The sequence below is a fragment of the Girardinichthys multiradiatus genome, chromosome 10 (assembly GCF_021462225.1).
Source record: "Girardinichthys multiradiatus isolate DD_20200921_A chromosome 10, DD_fGirMul_XY1, whole genome shotgun sequence".
In the NCBI taxonomy this organism is placed as follows: domain Eukaryota; kingdom Metazoa; phylum Chordata; class Actinopteri; order Cyprinodontiformes; family Goodeidae; genus Girardinichthys; species Girardinichthys multiradiatus.
Window position 1 is genome coordinate 9,697,407 of NC_061803.1, and position 22,507 is coordinate 9,719,913.

The 22,507-nt window shown below is 38.5% G+C and overlaps 1 protein-coding gene across 6 annotated transcripts in view; it reads left to right on the top strand.

Moving 5' to 3' along the window:
* Positions 1-18,524, top strand: part of pax2b (paired box 2b) — a 44,424-nt gene extending 25,900 nt beyond the window's left edge. For 3 of the 6 annotated variants that reach the window (XM_047376031.1, XM_047376033.1, XM_047376032.1), the window contains exons 8-10: positions 10,259-10,360; positions 12,406-12,492; positions 16,645-18,524. In XM_047376031.1, coding sequence (XP_047231987.1) covers positions 10,259-10,360; positions 12,406-12,492; positions 16,645-16,721 — 266 coding nt within the window. In that variant the 3' untranslated portion in view covers positions 16,722-18,524. The remainder of the gene's footprint in view (positions 1-10,258; positions 10,361-12,405; positions 12,493-16,644) is intronic. The other 3 variants (XM_047376028.1, XM_047376029.1, XM_047376030.1) reach the window with 1 other exon arrangement.
* Positions 18,525-22,507: the final 3,983 nt, after the last annotated feature.

A 22,507-nucleotide genomic window follows, 5' to 3' on the forward strand; every position in this document is an offset into this window, starting at 1 on the left:
TCCTTTGCTCGGTTTCTTTCCCCTCCTCCTCCACGTTGTCTCCTCTCCTTGTCACACTTAATGACTGCCTGGCTAATTGAAATATTGTTCCGTTGTTGCAGTGTTATTACCAAGAAGAAGGTTAAGTTTACTGAAAGTTTACGATGACTGTCGGTGGCCCAAGATTAATATACGGAGCTTTTATTAAAATTCATATAATTATGCAGCAGCTATCAAAGGCAATGAGTTCTGTGTGTGATTGTGTGTGTGGATTAAAAATTGCTGCAGCCCTCCTTCTCAAATGACAGTCAAGCGGTCTTACAGGAAGAGAAAAAGCCTTTTTCTCATTTAGATGCGGGAGGTATATTTTACCCCTTGTGAGGTGGGCCCCTCTTGAGAAAAAGGTGTATTTTTGTCCTTTGTGTATGGTCCTACAGAAAGCAGGTCTGGGTCTGCAGGCAGCTTTGTTTGCACCTGGGGATATTTTAGATGGCCTCTGCAGAAAGGCTCTCCTTACTGATTCACAGGTGCAAAAAGACAGGTACAGGGGAAAAATGATGGATTTTTTAACATATCAGGGTGCTGACCTGCTTTGGTATTAATTAATATGCTGGGAAAATAAGTATTGAATACATAAGCATTTTTCGTAAATATAATATAATAAATATTACATTTTTTACAGTGCTGCTAGCATGAAATTTACACCAGGCATCAGTAATAACCCAAGGAATCCACACATATAAATAAATCAATACAAATTGGTCCACAAATCAAATTATGTTTAATAAAACGGAGTGGTGCAGGAAATAATTATTGAACAAGCATCTTTTGCATTTAGAAACTTGTGACATGCATTGCTAAGCTGGGAATTTTATCAATTCTTTCAGGAAAATTTTGTGGTGCCTCTTCTCTGCACTCTGATCTTCAGTTCTTTCCATAAAATTTCTATTGGTTTTAAATCGTATGATTGACCATTCTAGCAGCTTTATTTTCTTTCTCTGATACCAGTTAAGAGTGTCCTTGGCTGTGTATTTGGGATCTTTGCCTTGTTTGTTTGATCATTAGATTCTTATCAAGCATATCTCAGCATGCTTCTCCATTGATCTTTTCTTCGGTTTTATAAAGTCTGCCAGAAACACATGCTGGAAAACAGCCTCACATCATAATGTGTCCACCTCCAAATTCCATTGTCGGAAGTGCTTTTTTTGGGAAGATGTGCATTGCCATTCTTTCTCCAAACATGTTGCGAGCAATGACATCCAAAGAGTTCAGTTTTGAACTCATCTGAGCAGACTATACTTTCCCAGTATTTCGTTGGCTTTTCTAATTGTCATGCTGCAAACTTGAAAAGAGTTTCAACATGATTTTTCTTCTGTGGAGTATTGCGCAGTGAATGTGCGTGGAGGCCATTGTGGTTGGAGTGTATTACTTGCGATGTTATTGGAAAAACTTTACTTGTAATATTTCAAAAGCTCTGCAACTGGTCCTTTATTTTGGGATAACTGTTCTGACTATGTTTTGTCTCCTCTGTCAGACATTTTAGGAGGAGAGGCTGACGGTGACTGGTTTATGGTGAAATTAATTTCTACTTGTACCTTATGGATCCTATGGTTATCTATGCAACTTTCAGAAGTTTAAAATGTGTCTATAATCAATGCCATCTTAATCTTTTGCAAAAGCAAAGTTGCATAGCTCTTGAAAAAGATCTTTGCTCCTACCCATCATGACATGCTTCTTGTGTGATACTATAGGTAATGTAAAACATATTTTCCCGCCATCAACTAGAACTAACTAGCTGATATTAATTTGCATGGATAGGGGGCCTGATTGTTTACTTAACACTAATGGATTCCAGCAGGTGTCTTGGCTTTCTATGGCTTTTTGCAACTTCCTTTCATCCTTTCTTCAGTACTTTGTTTACCATGACCCATCCCACCATATAATAATACCTTTATTTATGAGCTACTTTATTTTTATTTATCTGTATGTGTGGCGTACTGGGGTTGTTACTGACATCTGGGGGCATGTCAATAGACCTATTAGAGATATATCTGCTGAGGAAAATGTTAGGCTTATCCAATGTCCTTCTATGTTCTCACAGGAGGCAAAGAAATAAAGCATACAGAGGTCAAACTAATGGAACAAACATTGCTGTGACTCACTTGGTAATTACTATTTGGTTAGTGGGTTCTCTGCTTGGTTTTTCCCACTTAGTGCCTGTGTGGATAATATGTGATATTGAGGTGTGTGGTCTCCCTAATGACTGAGTATTACAGTTTACTCGCCAGTGATAAGCTTACCAGAGGAATTTTAAGCTGTGCAAAAAAAGACACAAATTATCTGCAGCATTTAGGCCAAGATCCAATTTCAAATTAATTGTTTCTTTACGGTGGAAGGAACTGAAGAGTATATTCATCCTTAAAATGTTTTTTTTTTTTTTATGCCAATTAAAAATGCCTGCAGTTATTGATCTTGTTGATTTTATGTCCTGGAATTTGCATAATCTATTAAAATATGAATGATTCATGAAGTGCTCATTGCCAGAGATTGGGATTCTCAGTGAACTGAAAGAGTTAAGCAATAGAAATCTTTTGTGTCCTCTGCTTATCCTCTTAAGGCTCAAAAAGTACCTCCAATAAGAAAAGGGATTTAAGGGCATTGTGCACATCATCGAAATTCAGAGGCAAGAAGGCAGTTCCATTAAAAGTGTGCTTTTTCTCTCTCTCTCTCTTCCTCCCCTCCACATTAATTCTGTATTACCTGCTAAATAGTCCCTCTTACCCCATAAAAACACCAAAGGGCTCCATGAATATGTGGAAAGGACAATTGCATATTGTGAGGTAATTTCTATTGTTGATATGGGAAGTAATTTCTTTGATGAATTCTCTTTCGAGAGACAGATTTCATCTCAAATGCTTCTTATTCTTGTTCATTCAGATTGCTTAAAATTCAAATAGTAAGGGGCTGTGCGGGGAATGGGTGAAAAGCCGAATGAGGAACCCTAAACTTTTTGTATGTGTGTTTTTCAGAAATAAATGAGGAGATGGGCCTCGATATGGCCAATTGTCCACTATTTCAATAGGAAGTTTCAGTATTGTCCTGAAAGTAGTCAGAGCCCGGCTGTTTTCTTGATGGTGCTTCAGACTCGTGTGCCATCTTGAGGTGATGAGTGGTTTCCTTTGGGTGTTCAGAGGAAGTTTTACTTACCTCCACTTGGATTTTGTCACTTAGGGAACTCAGTTTGTCAGACAATTTTAATATTACGTAAGACCAACCAGAAAGGAATTTTTATACAGTAATGTTTTTGTCATGTTATGGCCTAAAACAATCATGGGGAAGACTGCTGATTTGACAGTTGTCCAGCAGACAGTCATTGACACCCTACCAGTATAAGCCCAGAACTATAATTGCTAAAAAAGCTGGGTGTTCTTGAAGGGCCAAATCCAAGCATATTAATGGAATATTGAGTGGAGAGAAAACAGTAGGATGCAGTAGAATAAGGCGCACAAACAATGGGACTAAATGCAGCCTTGAGAGAACTTCAAAGTAAAGCCCATGCAGACGTTTGGGGGAGATTCATAAGGCTTGGACTGGAGCTGGAATTACTGCTTTAAGAGTCCCAACACAGACATATATAGGACAAGAGTTACAACTGTCACACTACTTATACCTGAACGACTGACAATGTCAGAAGTGTCTTAACCGGGTGAAGTAGAAAAAGGGCTGAACACAAAAAGTCAATTTTGCATTATATTTGAAAAAATCAAGATCCTAGAGTCTAGAGGAAAAGTAGAGGAGTACAATATCCAAGCTGCTGTACGTCCAGGGAAAAGTTTTCACATTCAGTGAGGATTTGGGGAGCCATGCTGGTGTTGGTCCACTGTGTTTTATTAAATCCACAGTCAGCACAGTGTACCAGGCATTTTGAAGCACTTCATGCTTCTGTCTGCTGGAAGCTTTATGGAGACTATGATTTCATTTTCTTTCTTGATTTCATTTTATAATGACTGTGGTATCAGTGTGTCTGATTGGCCAGCGAACTGATCTAACCTGAACCCTAACCTAACCTGGGTCTATGGAGTATTGACAAGAGAAAGATGAGAGACACCATAACCAACAATGTAGTTGCGCTGAAGGCCAGTATTAAAGTAGCTGGTACTTTATTAACACCTTAGCAGGGTTGCAGGCTGATCGCTTCCATGTCACGCTGCATTGATGCAGTGATCATGCAAAAAGAGCCCCAACATAGTATTAAATGCATATATTGTAGAGTATATGGACATACTTTCAGTTTGCTGACATTTCTGTAATAAAAATAATTTTAATTGTTCTTATGTAATATTAACATTTTCTAATGAAAAAGTTTTGTTTTTTAATTAGCTGTAAGCCATATTGAAATATATCACTGTGTGTAATGAGTCTTGAAAATGCATAATTTCAATTGATAAATTGAACTACCACAAAAAAAAACTTTTTGATGATATTCTTATTTATTAAGGTGCACCTGTATTTAAAGTGAGGACGTGAGGTTTACATAAAGCATCAAGACCTAAAGAAGAGAGAATAGACCTGCTACCATCCTCACAAACCACTTGCATGTCGCCCCACAGGGAAAAATGGGGCTCTGAAATTAATGCTCATCTCGTCTTTACAAAAGCAAACTAACCTTTGAGCACACATTTGGTAATGAATGACTTTCAGCTGGTGTTTGGGGAATTAAAGCAATTTGGCTCTCCAAACATTCTTTACTTAGTTGTAATTAATTAGGGTGTGAATTTTTTTGTTGTTGTTGTGGGGGGGGGGGCTGGTGATAAATTGCCCCATTCTGCATATTGCCCCGAAAATGGAGGTCAGAGATATTTGGTTGTTGCTGTAACAAACATGAAGGTGTCCCTGTCATGCTAAATCTAATACTCTTGCAAGCAAAAGAGTAATTCACAAATGACTTTGTTCATGTGCCAAATACAAAGAAGGTCACCCTGCTTTTTTTTAGTGTGGTAAGAAACTGAGCTGACGCCAATGCAAAGCCTTAAAAATAAAAACCCATAATTCAAATGATCTGTTTTCCATTGGTAAAATAACTTAGGATGATTTCAAAAGCTCTGTGTGGTTCATATTATATCACCCTGAGCAAACCTCAAGCTAAACTCTGGTGTTCCATATATGTCCAGCTCTAAAGAGAACTGTATTCCCAGCTTGGCATTTACTCCTACAAACTGCTTCTCAATTTGAGGCAGAAATCAACAGGCTTTTGTAACAGCAAACCAAAAAATCGTTGAATTGATTTTTGCAGGGGTGGGGAAGAAGAAAAGGGGGCGTTGAGGAAAATAAATAACTTGATTTGCTGGCGTTCAATCTAAGCGGGGATTGTCAGAGGAAGCAGACAGTATAAAGAAGGCCATCTTTTAATGAGAGTCTCGACACACATCTCTGTTTGTAAAAACAACAAAAGGCTAGGAGGCAGCTAATGAGGCTATCATTGCTGTACAGAGAGTTTGGCGAATCTCCAAAAGAGGGCTTTAATAGGGGGACATAAAGCAGCGCGTCAGAGAGCTGCTCGCACTCTCCACCAAAAACATGATTAAGCACAGGCTATACATATTCAGCATGCATTGGTTTACAGTGCTTTGCAAAAATATTTGAACTTTTTCATGTATGTCATGTTGCAATCATTGACTGTATTCCACTTTATTAGGACTTTATAAATGGTTATAACAGATGAACGGAACTTTGTGAAGTGATAGGAAAATAAACATGGTTTTTAGAATTCATCAAAAATAAAAAGATTTTAAAAGTGCAATGTACATTTGTATTTCGCCCACTTTACTCCGGTACCCCTAAGTATAAGCTAGTGCACATGCACTAAAAATCAGATGTCACAACATGAGTCAACAGAATCCACCTGTGCGTAATTTAATCTCTGTATATATACAGGTGTTCTGTAAAAACTCAGAGATTGGTTGGAAAACATTAAGGAACAAAAAGGATCATGAAGACCAAGAAAGCACAAAGGTCATTAATCAGAGAATCAGCTAAGAGACCCATGGTAACTGCGGAGGAGCTGCAGAGATCCACATATCTGGGGTCCTCCCAGTTAGGAGAATCTGTCATTAGCCCTGTACTTTAGAAATCTGGAGTTAATGAAAGACAAACACATTGATGAAAGAACTCAATAATAAGAGTCATGTTTGCAGTCTGCTCTAAGCCATGCAGAGGACACAGCAAACATAAGGAAAGAGGTGCTCTGATCAGCTGAGACCAAAATCAAACGTTTTGACATAAATGCAAAACAGTGTGTGTGGAGGAAAACTAACAGAGGACATTGCATTGAATACCATGACCACATAGAAAAATTGTGTCAGTATGATCACGCTGTGGGGATGCTTTTCTTCTGCAGGAAAAGGGAAAATAATCAGAGTTGGGAAAATAGTTGTAGCTAAATACATAATACCTGTTATACTGGAAGAACTTACTCACAGATGCTCATCATCCAATTTAAACAAGGTTGGGCAACTTTGCAAAGAAAATGGGCAAAGAAATGCTCTAGGTGTACAAAGCTGGTATGGATACACCCAAAAATACTTGTGTTGCTGTCATTGCAGCAACATGTAGTTCTATGATGTATTGACTCAGGGTTGCAGAATACAAATGTATTACAAACCTTTATGATTTGTATTTTTTTATATGAACCGTGTGTATTTTTCCTTATGCTTTACATTTACTTGCTACTTTGTGTTGGTCTATCACATAAAAATTTAATTAAATACATTGAAAGTTGCTGTTGTCATTTTACCAAATGTGGAAAAGTTTAAGGGAAATGAATGTTTTTGCAAAGCACTGTAGGCTTGCATTTATCCTGTTTTTGTCTGTTTTCATTGGAAACTTGTGTTGCAACATTGACTGAGTCTTAATGATGCTCTTTAAGTCAGAGTGAAGGCTGAAGTTTCCAATGCGGTTTGACCTGAAAGTATTGATCCCCTGATTTGATCCACCAAATCAATATCGGGACTTGTATTGATGAAGTGACTAATCCACGTTAACAAGTTTCTTAGCCAATCATTGATGTTTAACTATTTTCTCCACTTTTACTTCATCATCTTAAGACTTAACAAGGTCTTGTTAATGACATCTTGAAAAATATTGTGGAACTGGTGTACTGTAAGCTTCGGTAAAATTATCATCACGTATTGTTGAATTTAAATAAGGTGTTGACTCCAGGAAATAATTAAAAAGACAAGGCTTTCATCGAAACAGCTATGGCTGCTGCAGTAATAATAAAAATAGGTTCATTTTGCAGAGACTGGTAGTAGTTACCCTTGTCCGAAAACACACACATGCACACACTAGCACACAATGGCTTCACCCCTGCAGGACCCCCCACTACAGTACTCCCACGGCTCCCTTTGACTCATGTGCACTGGCTTGTGGCTAACTAATTCTTATAATAAATGAAAGGTCCAGCATGATCTCACTCTTCCCTGCAAAGCTCTTTAACTCTCGACCATCGAGTCTGAGCGCCTTAACAAAAAGACACATTTCAGCAGGCACTCATGCAACGTGGCTGTCGATGCAAACAAAGGAGAACAGTTGTTCAACAAGAGATGGTTAGCTGTTTAATGTGAAAAAAAAAATCAAAACAGACATTAATCACCATTATTTTAGTAGACAATTCATGGCCATGTGATTTGTGTTCACAATAATATTTTTCTATGAATTTTTCTAATTAATAAAAGAATCCAGTATATTATGAGGAAACCAAAACTTTTCAAAAATAAAAAAAAATCTTCATAATAATTTTGTGTCAAAAGATTATGGTGGTAGAAATTGACTTTAGGATTTTATGAACTGTATGTCTTGATTTCAGCAGGATTTTTGTGACAAGATGTTTTGCTAACTACTTTGTAAAATCTGAAAGATGTTGAAAGCTTAAAAGTTAACAAGGCTAAAAACATAGATTTATCCTCATTTTGGACCATACTCAAGCTCGAGCTCAGTCAGATTGGATGGAGAGCATAAGTCAACAACAATTTTTAAGTCTTGCCACAGAATATCCGTTGGATTTAGGTCTGGACTTTGACTGGACCATTTAAGCAAACAATATGCATTTATGTAAACAATTTAGTTGTAGCTCTGGCTATATGTTAGAAGTTGTTGACCTGCTGGAAGATGAACCAGTGTAAAATATTCTGCAGCCTCTAATAGGTTTTCTTCTTGAATTGTCCTATATTTTTGCTCCATTTATCTTCCACCAGATCTGACCAGCTTCCCTGTCCCTGTTGATGAAAAACAGTCCCACAGTAAGATGCTGCCACCACCATGTTCAGGGTGATGTGCACCTGTGTTCTGCTTTCAGTTTGTACTGTGGCAATAGGGTTTTTTTCCAGAGGATTTTCATTCCAGATTCTTCCGTGTGAGCCATAAGTCTTTTCAGCTCATTCAGAGTTGGCATGAGCATCTTGGATGTTTCTCTAAATAATGCTCTCCATCCTGGCATGGGTGTTTAGGTGGACCATGTTTTGGTAGAATTGCAGGTGTGGTATACTCTCTCTATTTTGAAATGGTGGATTGAACAGTGTTCTGTCAGACTTTCTAAGCTTGACATGTTGCTTTATAACCTAGCCCTGCTTTAAACCTCTCCACAACTTTATCCAAGACCTGCTGTGTTCCTCGGTCTTCATGATGTTATTTGTTTACTAATGTTCACTAATAATCCTCTGAGGCTTTCACAGCTGTGTGTATACCAACATTAAATTAATTCTATTACCTAATTAGGCAACTTCTGAAGGCAATCTTTGCAATGGAGTTTATTTAGGCACATCATAGTAGAGGGGGTTGTATACAAATTGGACAGAGTTTTATTTGCAAAACTAGATGAAAGCCATGTATAATTTTCCTTTCACTTCAGAATTATGAACTACTTGTGTTGGCCCACCACAATTCATTCCAATCAACACACATTAAAGTATTTGGTTGTAAAGTGATAAAATGTGAAAAGTTTCACAGGTTAGACTACTTCTACAAATCACTGTATAAATGCAATAGGGTTTTTTTGGCTGTATAAAAAAATAAAGCTAACAAAGTACTATATATAGAAATAAATATGAAGAGGAAAAAAGCTGAAGAAAGTAGGGTATATATATATATATATATATTAATATGTATATACATTTATATATATACAAATATTTACATATAATGAGGAATTAAATATACAATGACAGAGAAAAAAATCTGATCAGATATGTGGAAAAAAGGCAACATTAGACAGCAACGGGAAAGGAAACTTTAATAATTCATGAACTCTGAAACAAGTCAAATATAAACAAGTGTTGCTTTATCCACTAATTTCTCATTAAATTTCTATTTAGGGGCGAGCTACTCTGTGGTCCTCATGGCTGACAATATAGCAGGGGCCTCCTTTACCCCAGCCACTGTGTAGATTGGGGTTACATGCTGGGGCCCAAATATCCCTGTGGCCAGCTAGGACAGCCCAGCCGTCACTCTCAATTATAGAGCTGAATATTTGCAGCCAGAGAATTGATGGTGTGCAGAAAAGCCCCTGAATGTTCTGACTGTACAGCCCATAAAGAAAAGAAAGGCACCTTATTGGGTTTGGTTTAGCTGGTGTATTTTGAACAGCTTTAACTGGTTAGTTAGGGGTCTGTCATTAATGTGATCCAAAAGGTGGCAGTAGCACAACTTAAAGCAGAACAATACTTTCTGGTTTATTAAGTTTATGTAACACCAGACTACTTCTTTTTTTTAAGCAAGTGTTATTGTGTTGGCTGACTTGTGGTGGTTGTGGTGAGACATGGTGAAGATATTGAAAAACTGTTTCAGTGACTTTTAATATTATTGTAGCACCTTGTTAACATTTGAGAAATTGGATTCTGTAAAACAAATACTGAAAAGTTGCAAAAATATTTGCTTTTAAATTCCATATTTATGTGTAAAACAGCATACATCACCCTTCACTTTTTGTTAGCACCCCTTATAATCTGTTTAAGCATTTATTTTTTACTTTACTTTTTAAAGTTAATAAAAAAAACTCAAGGAACATTTTATAAGTGACTCATGGCTTCCCTATGGTATAAATAAACCGTGATGCAAAGGTCAAAATGTTTTAGCTTTTGTTAAAAAGCTTGTTTGTTTCATTACATTTTGTATTTCATGATTTAACTTTGTAATGGTTTTCAAGAAGTGGAATAAACTGTTGCACATTAACTCATAAACCTATGGGTGACAGGTCTTTTTTTGTGTATTTACTTTGTCTCTGCAGGCCGGGATATGGCCAACACGACCTTACCCGGGTATCCTCCTCACGTTCCCCCCACAGGCCAGGGCAGCTACCCAACCTCCACGCTTGCTGGAATGGTTCCTGGTGAGTAAGAAACTGCGTCACTGTTTCCTGCTGCCATTAGGGTCGACTATTTAGTGTGGTGTCACCTTCAAGATGAAAATGTGTAGAAGCTGTGAAGCAGGTGAGGAGACATTAATGATGATTCATGCAGACAGACAATGAATATTGATTTCTGTGTTCAATGAAAACAGTTAAAAGACATAAACCATGGCAGCAATGGCTCCATCCAGGCCACAGACACAGCTGAACATAGATGCACTCAGCAAGGAATACTTTCTTTGGGAAAGAAAAACAAACAAAATGCACATAGATATGGCCAATACCATCAAAGGTTCCATTCATATAGGGGTAGTGTAGTGGCAGAGATTTCTCTGTCATTGGTTTAATCCAGGAAAGAGGCAACACTAAAAACAGAAGCACTGAGTCAGGAGTACGTTCAATGGGGAAGAAAACCAAACAATACACAAAGTTAATGGCAGCAATAATTGACTCAATCCACATAAAAACACCCATCTAAACACAGACACACTAACCAAGCATACTTTATATGGTTACGAAAATCAAAGAACAGACAAAGGCAACCGGAGCAAATTGGTCCAACAAAAGCCTTGTTTTGGAAAAGACACAAATGAGCCGAAAGGACTTTTTATGGTAAGGAAGACACTGATTACACAAAGTCATTAGGTAAATCAATGTCTTTGTGCAGGAACAAGCCAAAACTAAACACAGATGCACTGAAGCAGGCATACTGTCTATGGCTAAGAAAAGCCTAGGTTTATTGAAAGCAATAGGTCAGTGGTTCTGACATCTAAACATACAAGTACTGAGTCAGGAGTACTTTCTACAGAAAAGAAAACAAGAAATACAGAAAGTTAGTGGCAGCAGTAGGTCCATCAATTGCTCAGTTTAGGAAGAAATAGCTAAACACAGAAGTACTGAGTCAGGAATACTTTCTATGCAAAGAAAAAACAAAGCACACAAAGCAAATGGCAGCAACAGCTCTAAAAATGAATTAGTCAAGGAAATGACAGTACATTTGAAAGATTTAAGTTAACAAAAAGAACAAAAAAATTTTTTTGTTTGCTATGTTTGTTTTTGTTGACCTTTTCCTTTTTAAATGGTGGACTGATTTTAATTTGCTCTTATGTATCTTTCATGCAGAATTAACCTAACATCACCATGAAAAAATCCAGGTTAAATTTATTCTTTTGAAATCAATAGGCTTTATATTTATGACAAACAGCAGTGTCCATTTAACACCGGACAGTAAAAATGAAGCCAATCGCCCCCAGTAGCAGTGCAGTCTACATTTATGTTTGGATTGTAGATGCTGAAACAGCTAAATCACATGGGAGAAAATAATCCAGACAGACCTGCTTTTACTTTCCATTTGTTCTTCTGTGGCAAACAGCAAAAGATGAACACCTTAATCATATGGCTTGTGGCTTTGTGTTATAACCAATTCATCCTATACACAACAGCTAATTTTAAGTGACAGGGCCCAAACACTGTTAAAGGAAAGCCATTTCTCACCAGCCTAATATAAAATCTAGTCTTTATTGTCTCATAAAAGAGAGAAACTTGTTATACCAACAACAACAATGTTCACTGACATGCTCCAAGTTACATTCCCTGCTGTGAAATTTTGCCGCAGGAAACATCCGAGCTCAGACCAAAGAGGTTTCAGATACAACATGTTAAAATTCCCCAAAGAAAGGTGACAGGATTTATGGAAGCAAATCAAAAAGCTATGCATGAAGCTGTTTATTACCACTCTGTATTTATTAGAGTGGCTTAAAATATGCCGGGCGCAGAAGAAAGGTTTGATATCCATAAATGGGACAGGGAAAGCCACCTTCAGTGTCACATCCTGTATTGTTCAGTGTTGCATAACTTAAGTGAAATGAAAAAGAAATAAATTACTTGCTTGACTGGGTGCACACTGATGACTATCATTCTCCGTCTCAAATTGCGTCCTGTTTTGAATGACGAAAGATGAGTGCATGTGAAGTGGCATGGGTTTGGATGCATTGAAATGCTAATTGATTTGTTGTTTTGTTTTGCAGGGAGTGAGTTTTCGGGGAACCCCTACAGTCATCCACAGTACACGACCTACAATGAAGCCTGGCGATTCAGCAATCCAGCGTTACTAAGTGAGTAGTAAATAACTAACAAACCCAATCCTAAATTATTGATTAAGATAGATGGAGCGTTTATTACTGAATGCCCTCATCCAAGGAGTTTTACATGTAAAATGTACCTGTCTTACCAAAAATGGTCCTATAGGGCTACAGAGTACTCACTCAATTAAAATATGCAAAGGACTTTGTGAATAAGAAAATATTTGTGTATACTTTTTGTTTTTGTTGTTCTATAAGGGGTTTCCACCAAAGGGGTTCCGGTACCTAATAGTCATAAAACCAGCTCACTAAAAACTACGATATTTGAGATTAGATTCACAAGAATGAAATAAGATTGCAGCAGAGGTTTTGCAAATCACCAACTATTGCTTAAAGTAACTGTTCAATACCCAGACTCATTTCATCGCTATTGTTTGCAAGTTTTCAAACCTCCCTAGCAACTCTTTCTTAAAAAAGCAACAACTGTAAAGTGTTGCTACTTTTTCCCATGTTATAAGAAACTTTTGAAGATTCACGAAAAGACATATTGTTCATACTCTACAAAATGAGCAGCTGGTGCTGCCATACGTTCCTTCCCCATCTTACAGCACTCACAGCAGCTGAGTCCTCTCGCAGCAGTCCCTCCCTGCTGGAGCCAGATCCACTCGGTCCACGTTAACACAGCTATGAAATTGTGCATATAAAGCTGCCACTGTCTTTCTTCTTTTTGGGTCCAATTAGATTAATATATCTACAAAAGGTAATAAAGATAATGTTTATAGCAATCATGTTGTACTGTGATTCCTAGAAGTTTGTAAGTGGGTGAAAACCAAACTCAAGAAATAGAAACTAAAAAATGAAAAAATACAAAAAAATAATTTTAAAAATGACTTTTTGGTTCTAAATACATTTAGGGTGTTTAGTAAATTATTGCCGTGCCCACAGCACCATCTTCTCTCCTACAGCATTCATGACAATTACATGCAACTAAATACAGATGGGCAATAATGCAAATTCAGTGACAATGCCACTTAGCAACTTCTTGTAACATCTAGCCACTACTAGGACAGCGAAACCCTACTTATTGAGGTGTTAGTAACAGTGACTAAAACAAGCGTGAAATTGCCCCTTAGGTTAACACTAATAGGAAGCTGCATAGCAGAGACAAACCTAGCCATTGTTAGCGGGTAATGGTTAGTCAGTCGCAGTATTCTTAATGTTCTTACAAATAGTTTCACTGGCTTTTTTTCTACTATGAACTCAAAACGCAGCAAAACAAAAAAATACTTAGGGCCTGATCTTCAAAAGGTTTGCGCATACAAAACCACATGCAAACCTCTTTGGGCTCTCAAAGCTGATCTAGAAAGGTGGTGCTAATTGGATTTCTTGCACAAAATCAGTGGAACACCGGGTGCAAACTTTTTAACGTGTTTGCCTTCATGAATATGCAAAACATATGACAATGACCCAAACGTGTTATTTCATGGAAGGAGGATATCCAAATGTCAAACTCAGCCTTTTGCATGCCCAATTACGCACTTAGAGGCGCATAGCGCAAATGAACATATAGGAGAAATAATCTTGTCAGGGCAGAGGCTCAGTTGACAAACCTGCTACTGTGAATAGCGACAAGAATGGGTAACAACTGTAACAGTCCAGAAAAACAAAAGGAAACAGAAGGAAAACATATCAGCAAATGAAACATTTATAATGATGAGGCGTAACAACCCTTGGATATTTCTAGCAACACAGCAGACAGGATCTGTTTGCGTTTCCTCTTGTTCCACTAGTGGCAGTAGCAGCCAGCCAGTAGCACACAATTTCCTCATTTAAATAGGGCGGTCTGCAACTATTTTGCACATGCTATCCACAGTACGCGCAATCTTTGAAAATTGCACGCAACACGCCCACTTATTGCACCTGCAATTTATTTATAGTACATGCAAATTAGCACCCGCTGAATGGGATCTTTGAAGATCAGGCCCTTCATGTTAACATAACTAAGTTGATATTATTGTTGCCAAATCGTTAGTAAGGAATGTAGCTATTGGTTGTGCTCAAAGTCACCAGATCTTGCTTAATTATGTTCACATCTTATTTGCATAATTGTCCATTAACAAGTAACAGCAATTTATGCTGTAAAAGGGATGAATAATGTCATGGGAGAGAAAAGGTGAGTAAAAGACATGTTAATTTTGTTTAGAATTACAGAATAACTTTTTCCTGTTGATTCTGAAGATTTTTAATCATAACACTCAACAACATTAATGAAAAATCTACTTTAACCATATAAATTGAACAAAAAGGCCCAATATAGACATGAATGTCAATGCAAATATAAATAAGAGGGCTGCAGCGATTGGGTGGCCTGTGAGTGGAGAAGAGAAAGAACAATATGTACTTTTAGGTCAGAATCTCCAAAAGTCCTCAATAACACCACAAGAAAATTGCACAGTTACCTAAATTGTTGCTAGTGTTCTTTTATGAAAGAGTCACTAGAGGGGTCTAAATACTTACTAAATATAGCTGTAAAGTTGCAAAATTGGCAACATTGCAAGTCTGTCAACACAAGGGGACAACTTTTTATATCAAAATAGGAGTCTATAACACCTTCTATAACTCCTTCATATATGGGAATCCTAATGAAAGCTTGGATTTATTTTAATAGATGAAGTCACATGCTAACAAACAACTGGATAGTGCTTCACAAGACAGACTTCACTTTGACAAGAAATAGTGTGGTGTTTTAATATTGCAATCTCATAGCCTGAGATTTATTACACAAGCACTCAATTCATGGCAACATTGCTTTAAACCATTGGTGGTGTTTGTGAACGCTTTACAAAAGCAGATTAGCTAATCTCTGTTCAGTACTAACATAGCGTTTCATGCACGATTGAATAACCCTACCTGTTGATATTAAAAGACTCATAGTGTTTAAGAAATGACTTAGGACTTGCATTAAAGATTTCACTGGAAAATGGCAGACTTGTACTAGACAAACCTGAGCTCGTTTCTCATCGGATATATTAATATTGTCTTTCATCTCAAGAATGTAAGTACACTGCTAAGAGATGGATTCACAGTTGTTTTCATGAACAAATATCCTCTAGACCTGCATTTATAAACATTGACAAGTCTTTTAATACAAACAGAATAGTGTTATTGAATACTCCTTAAAATAAAACATGGAATGACGCACTATTGCAGCACTATTAATAAAGGCCAATCAGAGGTTGAAAATGCCAGCTGACATTGTTAAAATCTTTCAGAAACCAGAACAGCTTGTCAAACAGCATTTAACTAGGCTGGAGGTATTAAGACATTTAATTACAGAGATGATGTGATTGTATAAATAAGTTTGTCTCTTGTACAATAAAAAAAAACAGCTGATACTGAATTTTGCTATTCTGTGAGGTCTTCTCTGCCGAATCCAGATTTGACTGATTCTGATTTTTTTCTTCTTCTAAGAACTATAACATATAAAAGAGAAAAAAGTGCTGCAGATTCTTTGATAGATGTAGTAGTAAATCCATCATAAAATTATTGTTTAATTTAATTAATGAATTTAATCACTGATGAGTGCCGATCAAGGAAACATTTTAAAATTTTGTCAAACAAAGCTTTTTTACTAGTCTATATATGGCAAGAAGATTTGGTTAGCTGGCTCTCTTGCTATGAAACACAAAAACATTTATTTGCCATTCTTTAAAGAAGCCAATTAAGAACCAGCACCAGCATTAGCTCTTTGGAACCTGAATCAATAGGAAAAACTTAAGTTGTCTTCAAATAATACTGACTTCCTCAGCGAAATGGTAAAAGACTTAAAATAAATGGATCTTTTATTGCACTCCTAAAATGAAAAAATTTAAAAAACATGTGAATAAATAATAGCTTTCTACAAAATCACTGGTAAGGAAATGGCTATCCACCTACACGTGCCAACATCTATGACCAGAATATTTTCTACAAAGCTAAAACAACTGGAACTGTGAAAAATAAAGCTGGATGAAGACTGAAGTTTATCTGGCCACTCATAAATGAATCAAATAACATCATTTCCTACAACTCTTGCACAATTCATCTCCAGTTTAATGTACATTGTTCATTTTAATATATTTGGTAAATGGCAGTGAAAGCTATAATTTGTTGTTTCAAATGGTTCATTCTTCTGTTAACTTTCAGGTTCCCCTTATTATTATAGTGCCGCATCGAGAGGCTCCGCCCCTCCCACTGCTGCCACTGCCTATGACCGTCACTAGATACCATGGAAACCAAATCAACCTGCAGGACCACGGCCTCAGTCTCCATATTGCCCAGGTGTGAACATCACGGTCCACTGGACACTGAACGAAAAGCCCATAAAATGTTCCCGACTCACAAAAAATAAAAAAAATTAAAAATAGAAGAGAAGAAAAAATTTATGGATTCCAGATGACCGCCGTCTTCTCTCATTGCAGCTTTTTCTTTGGATTTTTTTGGACAACCAAAGCCAAAAGAAATAAAAACACCATGATGGACACTGAAAGTTTGAACCCTCTGCTAATTGCAGTGGTTTAAAAAAGGGACTCTGGACAAAAACATCCTGAATTTATTTTCCCCTCCTGTTTTGCCACCCTTTTATCCAGCAGCAGATCAATACTGTACATTCCTCTCCTCAATGGGTCCCAGCAGGGACACAGTCCACAGCTTGAAATGTATCAGCAGCCATTTATTTTTCCTTTTGTCATTCGTCTCCCACCCGAATCAAATCGCAATGCACAGAGATCAGGGGAGATGAGCAGCAACCCGCGCAGGCTGTGGCAGTTGCTTTTCAGTCCACCTGAGAAGGCACTGACCAAACATCCAGCACGAGTGGGGGAAATCGATCGCTTTTGATGCCGTGAGAAGATTAGGACATGTTTTCTGTGAGACACAATCAAGATGTAAAAATGAAAATGAAATAAACACCTGATTGAAAAGTAGAGAGAGCCATGTTATTATAGCATCATGGCCCACTATTTGCAAGGTTTCCAGTAAAGATATTCTTAAAATAATTTTTTATTTCTTTTTTTTATAATTTGTAAAGAATAAATCGCTCACTGCGTGGCTAATGTTGGACTTGTTCTCAATTTGTCAGGAAGGTAATCAGGCAAAACCTTTTGAGTGTTTTATTTTTGTGTTAATTTTGCACTATTTTGGAGGTTTGCAACACTGGACTGTGGTTATGCAGAATAATAAATGTGCATATTTGTTTTATGTAAAAAAAAAAACTGACTGTAAGTCTTATGCGTCTCAGTCTGTAAAGGCACTTACAGTTTTACAAAGCCCATCATCTCACTGACTTGATGTGCACTATGCTACTTTATGTTCTCACTTCTTATGTTTAAGTTCATTAAGTCTTTGGCATTCAACTGCAGAAGTAAGGATATAACAGCCATTCCAAGTCTTCATTTCTCTGGATTCACTCTGATTAGATGATTCTGACATCAAAATGCAGGGTGACAAATTCAGCTCTAAATGCCTTAAACATGTCCCCTCTTAACTTTAACTCCCGCATGTTTTAGGCCAAGTAATGTTTTTTCAGTAAAGCTGGAATCCTTTTTCCCATCTGTCAATTGAATGTATTTGCATTTGCCAAAGACTTAGTTCTTTTTAATGATAATTTACAGGCCGCCAATTTGCATCACGAGAGCAGTATTATGATTATTATTATTATAATTACTGTTATAATTATTGTTATTAGAAAAGCCCACAATGGTCATAAGGAAAATTATATGTATAAATTCTATGCAGTGCAAAGATGGTCATCATATGCATATTCAGCTGTAAACCTAAAGGTAGGTGGAGTTTATTTAATGTTATTTTTATTTACATTTCATTCATTCATTTTGTAAAAGCATTTTGTGCGTGCGAATGAGTGTGTGTATTGGGGGGGGGTGTATGCTTGTGTGATATGAAGACACTTCTCTGTATATACAGTAAGGAAAAACTGTCTTTCATGTTCCTGGGTATTATCACTTTCATTATGCCGATATCACTTGTACAATAATAAAAGTGTCTGAAATCTTTTATGCAAAAACAAATCTGTGTAATGTGTCTGACTGAAGCGATTAGTTCACACAGATTATACGCAGATGGATGTATTTCAAGTCACTTTCTGTTACTTTAGAACTATAATGTTTATGGCTTACAGCTAATGGAAACCAAACAATCAGTTTGATTTCCTGACATAAAAGGAAGGAAGGAAAATATTTGGTTGAAAAACGTGCACAGGACTAGTAAAGCCTAATCAAGGGTTAGGGGGAGACACTATGGGGTACTGTCCAGAAGATGACAGACACCAAACCCAGCAATGAGGTGAACCGAAGGTCACTATTAAAACAACATAGGCTTGCTTAACATCTCAGCAGATTCACAGGCGGATCACTTCCAAGCTACGCTGCATTGATGCAGTAATTTATGTTAAAAGAGTTCTGACTAGGTATTGAGAGAATATGCTGTATAGTACATAGACATACTTTACAGTAGGTCAACATTTTTGTATTAAAACTTTTTTCTTTTTAATTCTTATTTGTCTTATGTAGTAAATTTTCTGAGGAACAGAATTTTTGTGAAAGACAGCTGAATTTCACTTTTTAAACTGAATTACTGAAATGAATGACATTTTCAATAATATTCAGATTTGTTGAGGTGCACATATAAGTGAGCTGTTTAAAAAAAATAAATTTCTGGATTTAATTTTCTTTTATTTGACAATTTGACTTTTTATTATTATTAAATAATGATAAATACACTCATGGAATTAACTTTTCAATTCAGTGATTGTTTCTGAATATAAAAACACAAAATTAAGAAATGCCAGCCCTAAAAAAACTTTATAGAGCTGAACAGTAACTATGATTAAGGCTGTAAGCAGAATTGGGCAGCCCTCAAGCTCAGCACCACTCAGCCTGTGTCACGACCACGGGAGCCTGGCATTGCCGCCCCTCTGCTACCGACAAGCTTGATTCCGCACATCACCACTAGTAAGCAAGCTTTCATGCGACCTTGGTTCTGCTCTAGTGAAAACCGTTAAAAACACTTCCTGTTTAGTGGTGAAGGATTTAAGACTTCCTGTCATACTTTGAAAATGTGATTACAATTATTTTGTCTCATTAGACAAAGTTTAAAACTTCTGAAGACTGTCATGGAAAGTCAATCAGCTAAGAAACCTGTAATTTCATCGTTAGTGGGTGGGGCTAAAGTGATGTCATTAATTGACTGTGCCAATGTGTTTACCTTTCGCCCACAATGATGCATACCAAATTTGAAGTGGATTTGGTGATGTTTGAGGGAGATAAAGTGGTTGAAGATTCCTAGGGGGTGCTGTTGATCCATTGTATCAATTGTTCAATTGTATTGAATTGTATTGAATTTGGTGCCGATCGGATGAAAAATGTGGAAATCAGTAGTACATGTAAGGCCATGGCGTGGCACTGCCACGGCAAAACACCCTCTGCCAAATCTCTCTGTACTGGACGCCAACGTAGACCATGTTATCTGTCACTTGGGACAGTTACATGTTGATTAGGTGAAGGAGAAGTATAGACCTTCCAAATTAAAACAATACTCTTCCGGTTCTCAGGAGGCAGGGCTACAATGATGTCTACATTTGACGATTGAATAGTGTTTGGGGCCAGATGAGGCTCAATCCCAAAAGGTTTTGTGTCTGCAACTTTCCTTATAGGAGCAAGTTTTGAGGCCAGGCCCCACCCCTTCAGTATGCTCAAAAATTCACTTTTAATCCCCCATGCCTTTAGAGCACACTGACCAAATTTGAAGATGGTAGCTTCAAATCCCTAGGAGAAGTTTGTCAAGGTTCAACATGTACGAAATGTAAAAAAAACAAAAACGTTTGACCCAAAATGGCCGACTTCCTGTTGGTTTTAGGACAAAATGGCTGTAAACAAAGAATGCTTTCAAAAATGTAAGTGTTAATCTTTTTTTTTTTTTTTTTCGATCAACAAACTGCAGTGAATGAACAAAAGAGAAATCTAAATCAAATCCATATTTGGTGTGACCACCCTTTGCCTTCAAAACAGCATCAATTCTTCGAGGTACACTTGCAAACAGTTCTTGAAGGAACTAGGTTGGTAGGTTGTTCCAAACATCTTGGAGAACTAACCACAGATCGTCTGTGGATGTAGGCTCCCTCAAATCCTTCTGTCTCGTCATGTAATCCCAGACACACTCCATGACGTTGAGATCAGGGCTCTGTGGGAGCCTACCATCCCTTCCAGTAAGTCTTGTTCTTCTTTACGCTGAAGATAGTTCTTAAGGACTTTGGCTGTATGTTTGGGTTCGCTCACTTAGCATTTTGTAAATTGATAAAAAATAAACAATTACCGTTTGTATTTCTGAAAGCATTCTTTGTTTACACCTTTTTTTAACACCTGCAAAACTATGTAATTTCCCCCACGACTGAGTCCCGTGCAAAATTCATTGAGTTTTCATACATGTTTAGGCCTTCAGAAAGCCAAATCATTTAACGGATGAATAATATTAAATGGAGCGATTACAATAGGCTTTCACAGTGCTTACACTGCTCGGGCCTAATTATTGGCACCTGGTGAGGATTTGTAACAACCCTTGAAAAAAGTTTAATTAAATGCAGAGGTGAAAATGGAAAGTTTGGACATATGGCCCACACCTGCAAGGTAAGTTCAGTGGATCTGTTGTCATATATAAACTTAAAGCAATGCAATGTTTTAATCAGCACACTTCACAACCTGATCCCTGGATGCTTAGGCTGGCTCTAGGGATGTGGAATGTCACCTCGCTGGGGGGGAAGGAGCCTGAGCTTGTGCGGGAGGTCGAGAGATATCGACTAGAAAAAGTCAGGCTCGCCTCCACGCACAGCGTGGGCTCTGGAACCAAGCTCCTCGAGAGAGGCTGGACTCTCTTCTACTCTGGAGTGGCCTGCGGGGAGAGGCGGTGGGCTGGGGTGGGTTTGCTTGTTGCCCCCCAGCTCAGCCGTTTCGTGTTGGGCTTTACCCCAGTGGATGACAGGGTCGCATCCCTGCACCTTCGGGTTGGGAACGGGACTCTTACTGTCGTTTCGGCCTACGGGCCGAGCGGTAGTGCAGAGTACCCGGCCTTCTTGGCGTCCCTGTCGGGGGTGCTGGATAGTGTCCCTCCCGGGGACTCCATTATTCTGCTGGGGGACTTCAACGCCCATGTGGGAAACAAGAGTGACACCTGGAGAGGCATGATCGGGAGGAATGGCCTCCTCGATCTGAATCCGAGTGGTGTTTCAGTGAGGCCATGGAGAAGGACTACCGATTGGCAGACCCAAGCACATAGTGATGGTTTGCTGGGAACGTCTGGCAGAGCCCTCGGCCAGGGATGTATTCAACTCCCACCTCCGGGAGAGCTTTGACTAGATTCCGGGGGATGTTGGAGACATAGAGTCCGAGTGGACCATGTTCTCCGCATCTATTGTCGATGCTGCTGCCCGTAGCTGCGGCCGTAAGATCTGCAGTGCCTGTCACGGCTGCAATCCCCGAACCCGGTGGTGGACAGTCGCAGTAAGGGACGCTGAAGAAGGAGTCCTATCGGCTGTGGTTGACTGGTGAGACTCCTGAGGCGGCTGACAGGTACCATGAGGCCAAGCGTGCTGTGGCCTGGGCTGTGGTAGAGGCAAAAACCCGGGCCCGAGAGGAGTTCAGTGAGGCCATGGAGAAGGACTACCGGTTGGCCTCGAAGCGATTCTGGCAAACCGTCCGGCGCCTCAGGAGGGGGAAGCAGTGCTTCGCCAACACTGTTTACAGTGGGGGTGGAAGGCTGCTGACCTCGACTGGGGACATTATCGGGCGGTGAAAGGAGTACTTCGAGGATCCCCTCAATCCAGCCATCATGCATTCCCTGGTGGAAGCAGAGGCTGGGGACTCGGGGTTAGACTCTTCCATCACCCAGGCTGAAGTCACCGAGGTGGTTAAAAAGCTCCGCGGTGGCAGGGCTTCGGGGGTGAATGAGATCCACCCTGAGTACCTCAAGTCTCTGGATGTTGTGGGGCTCTCATGGTTGA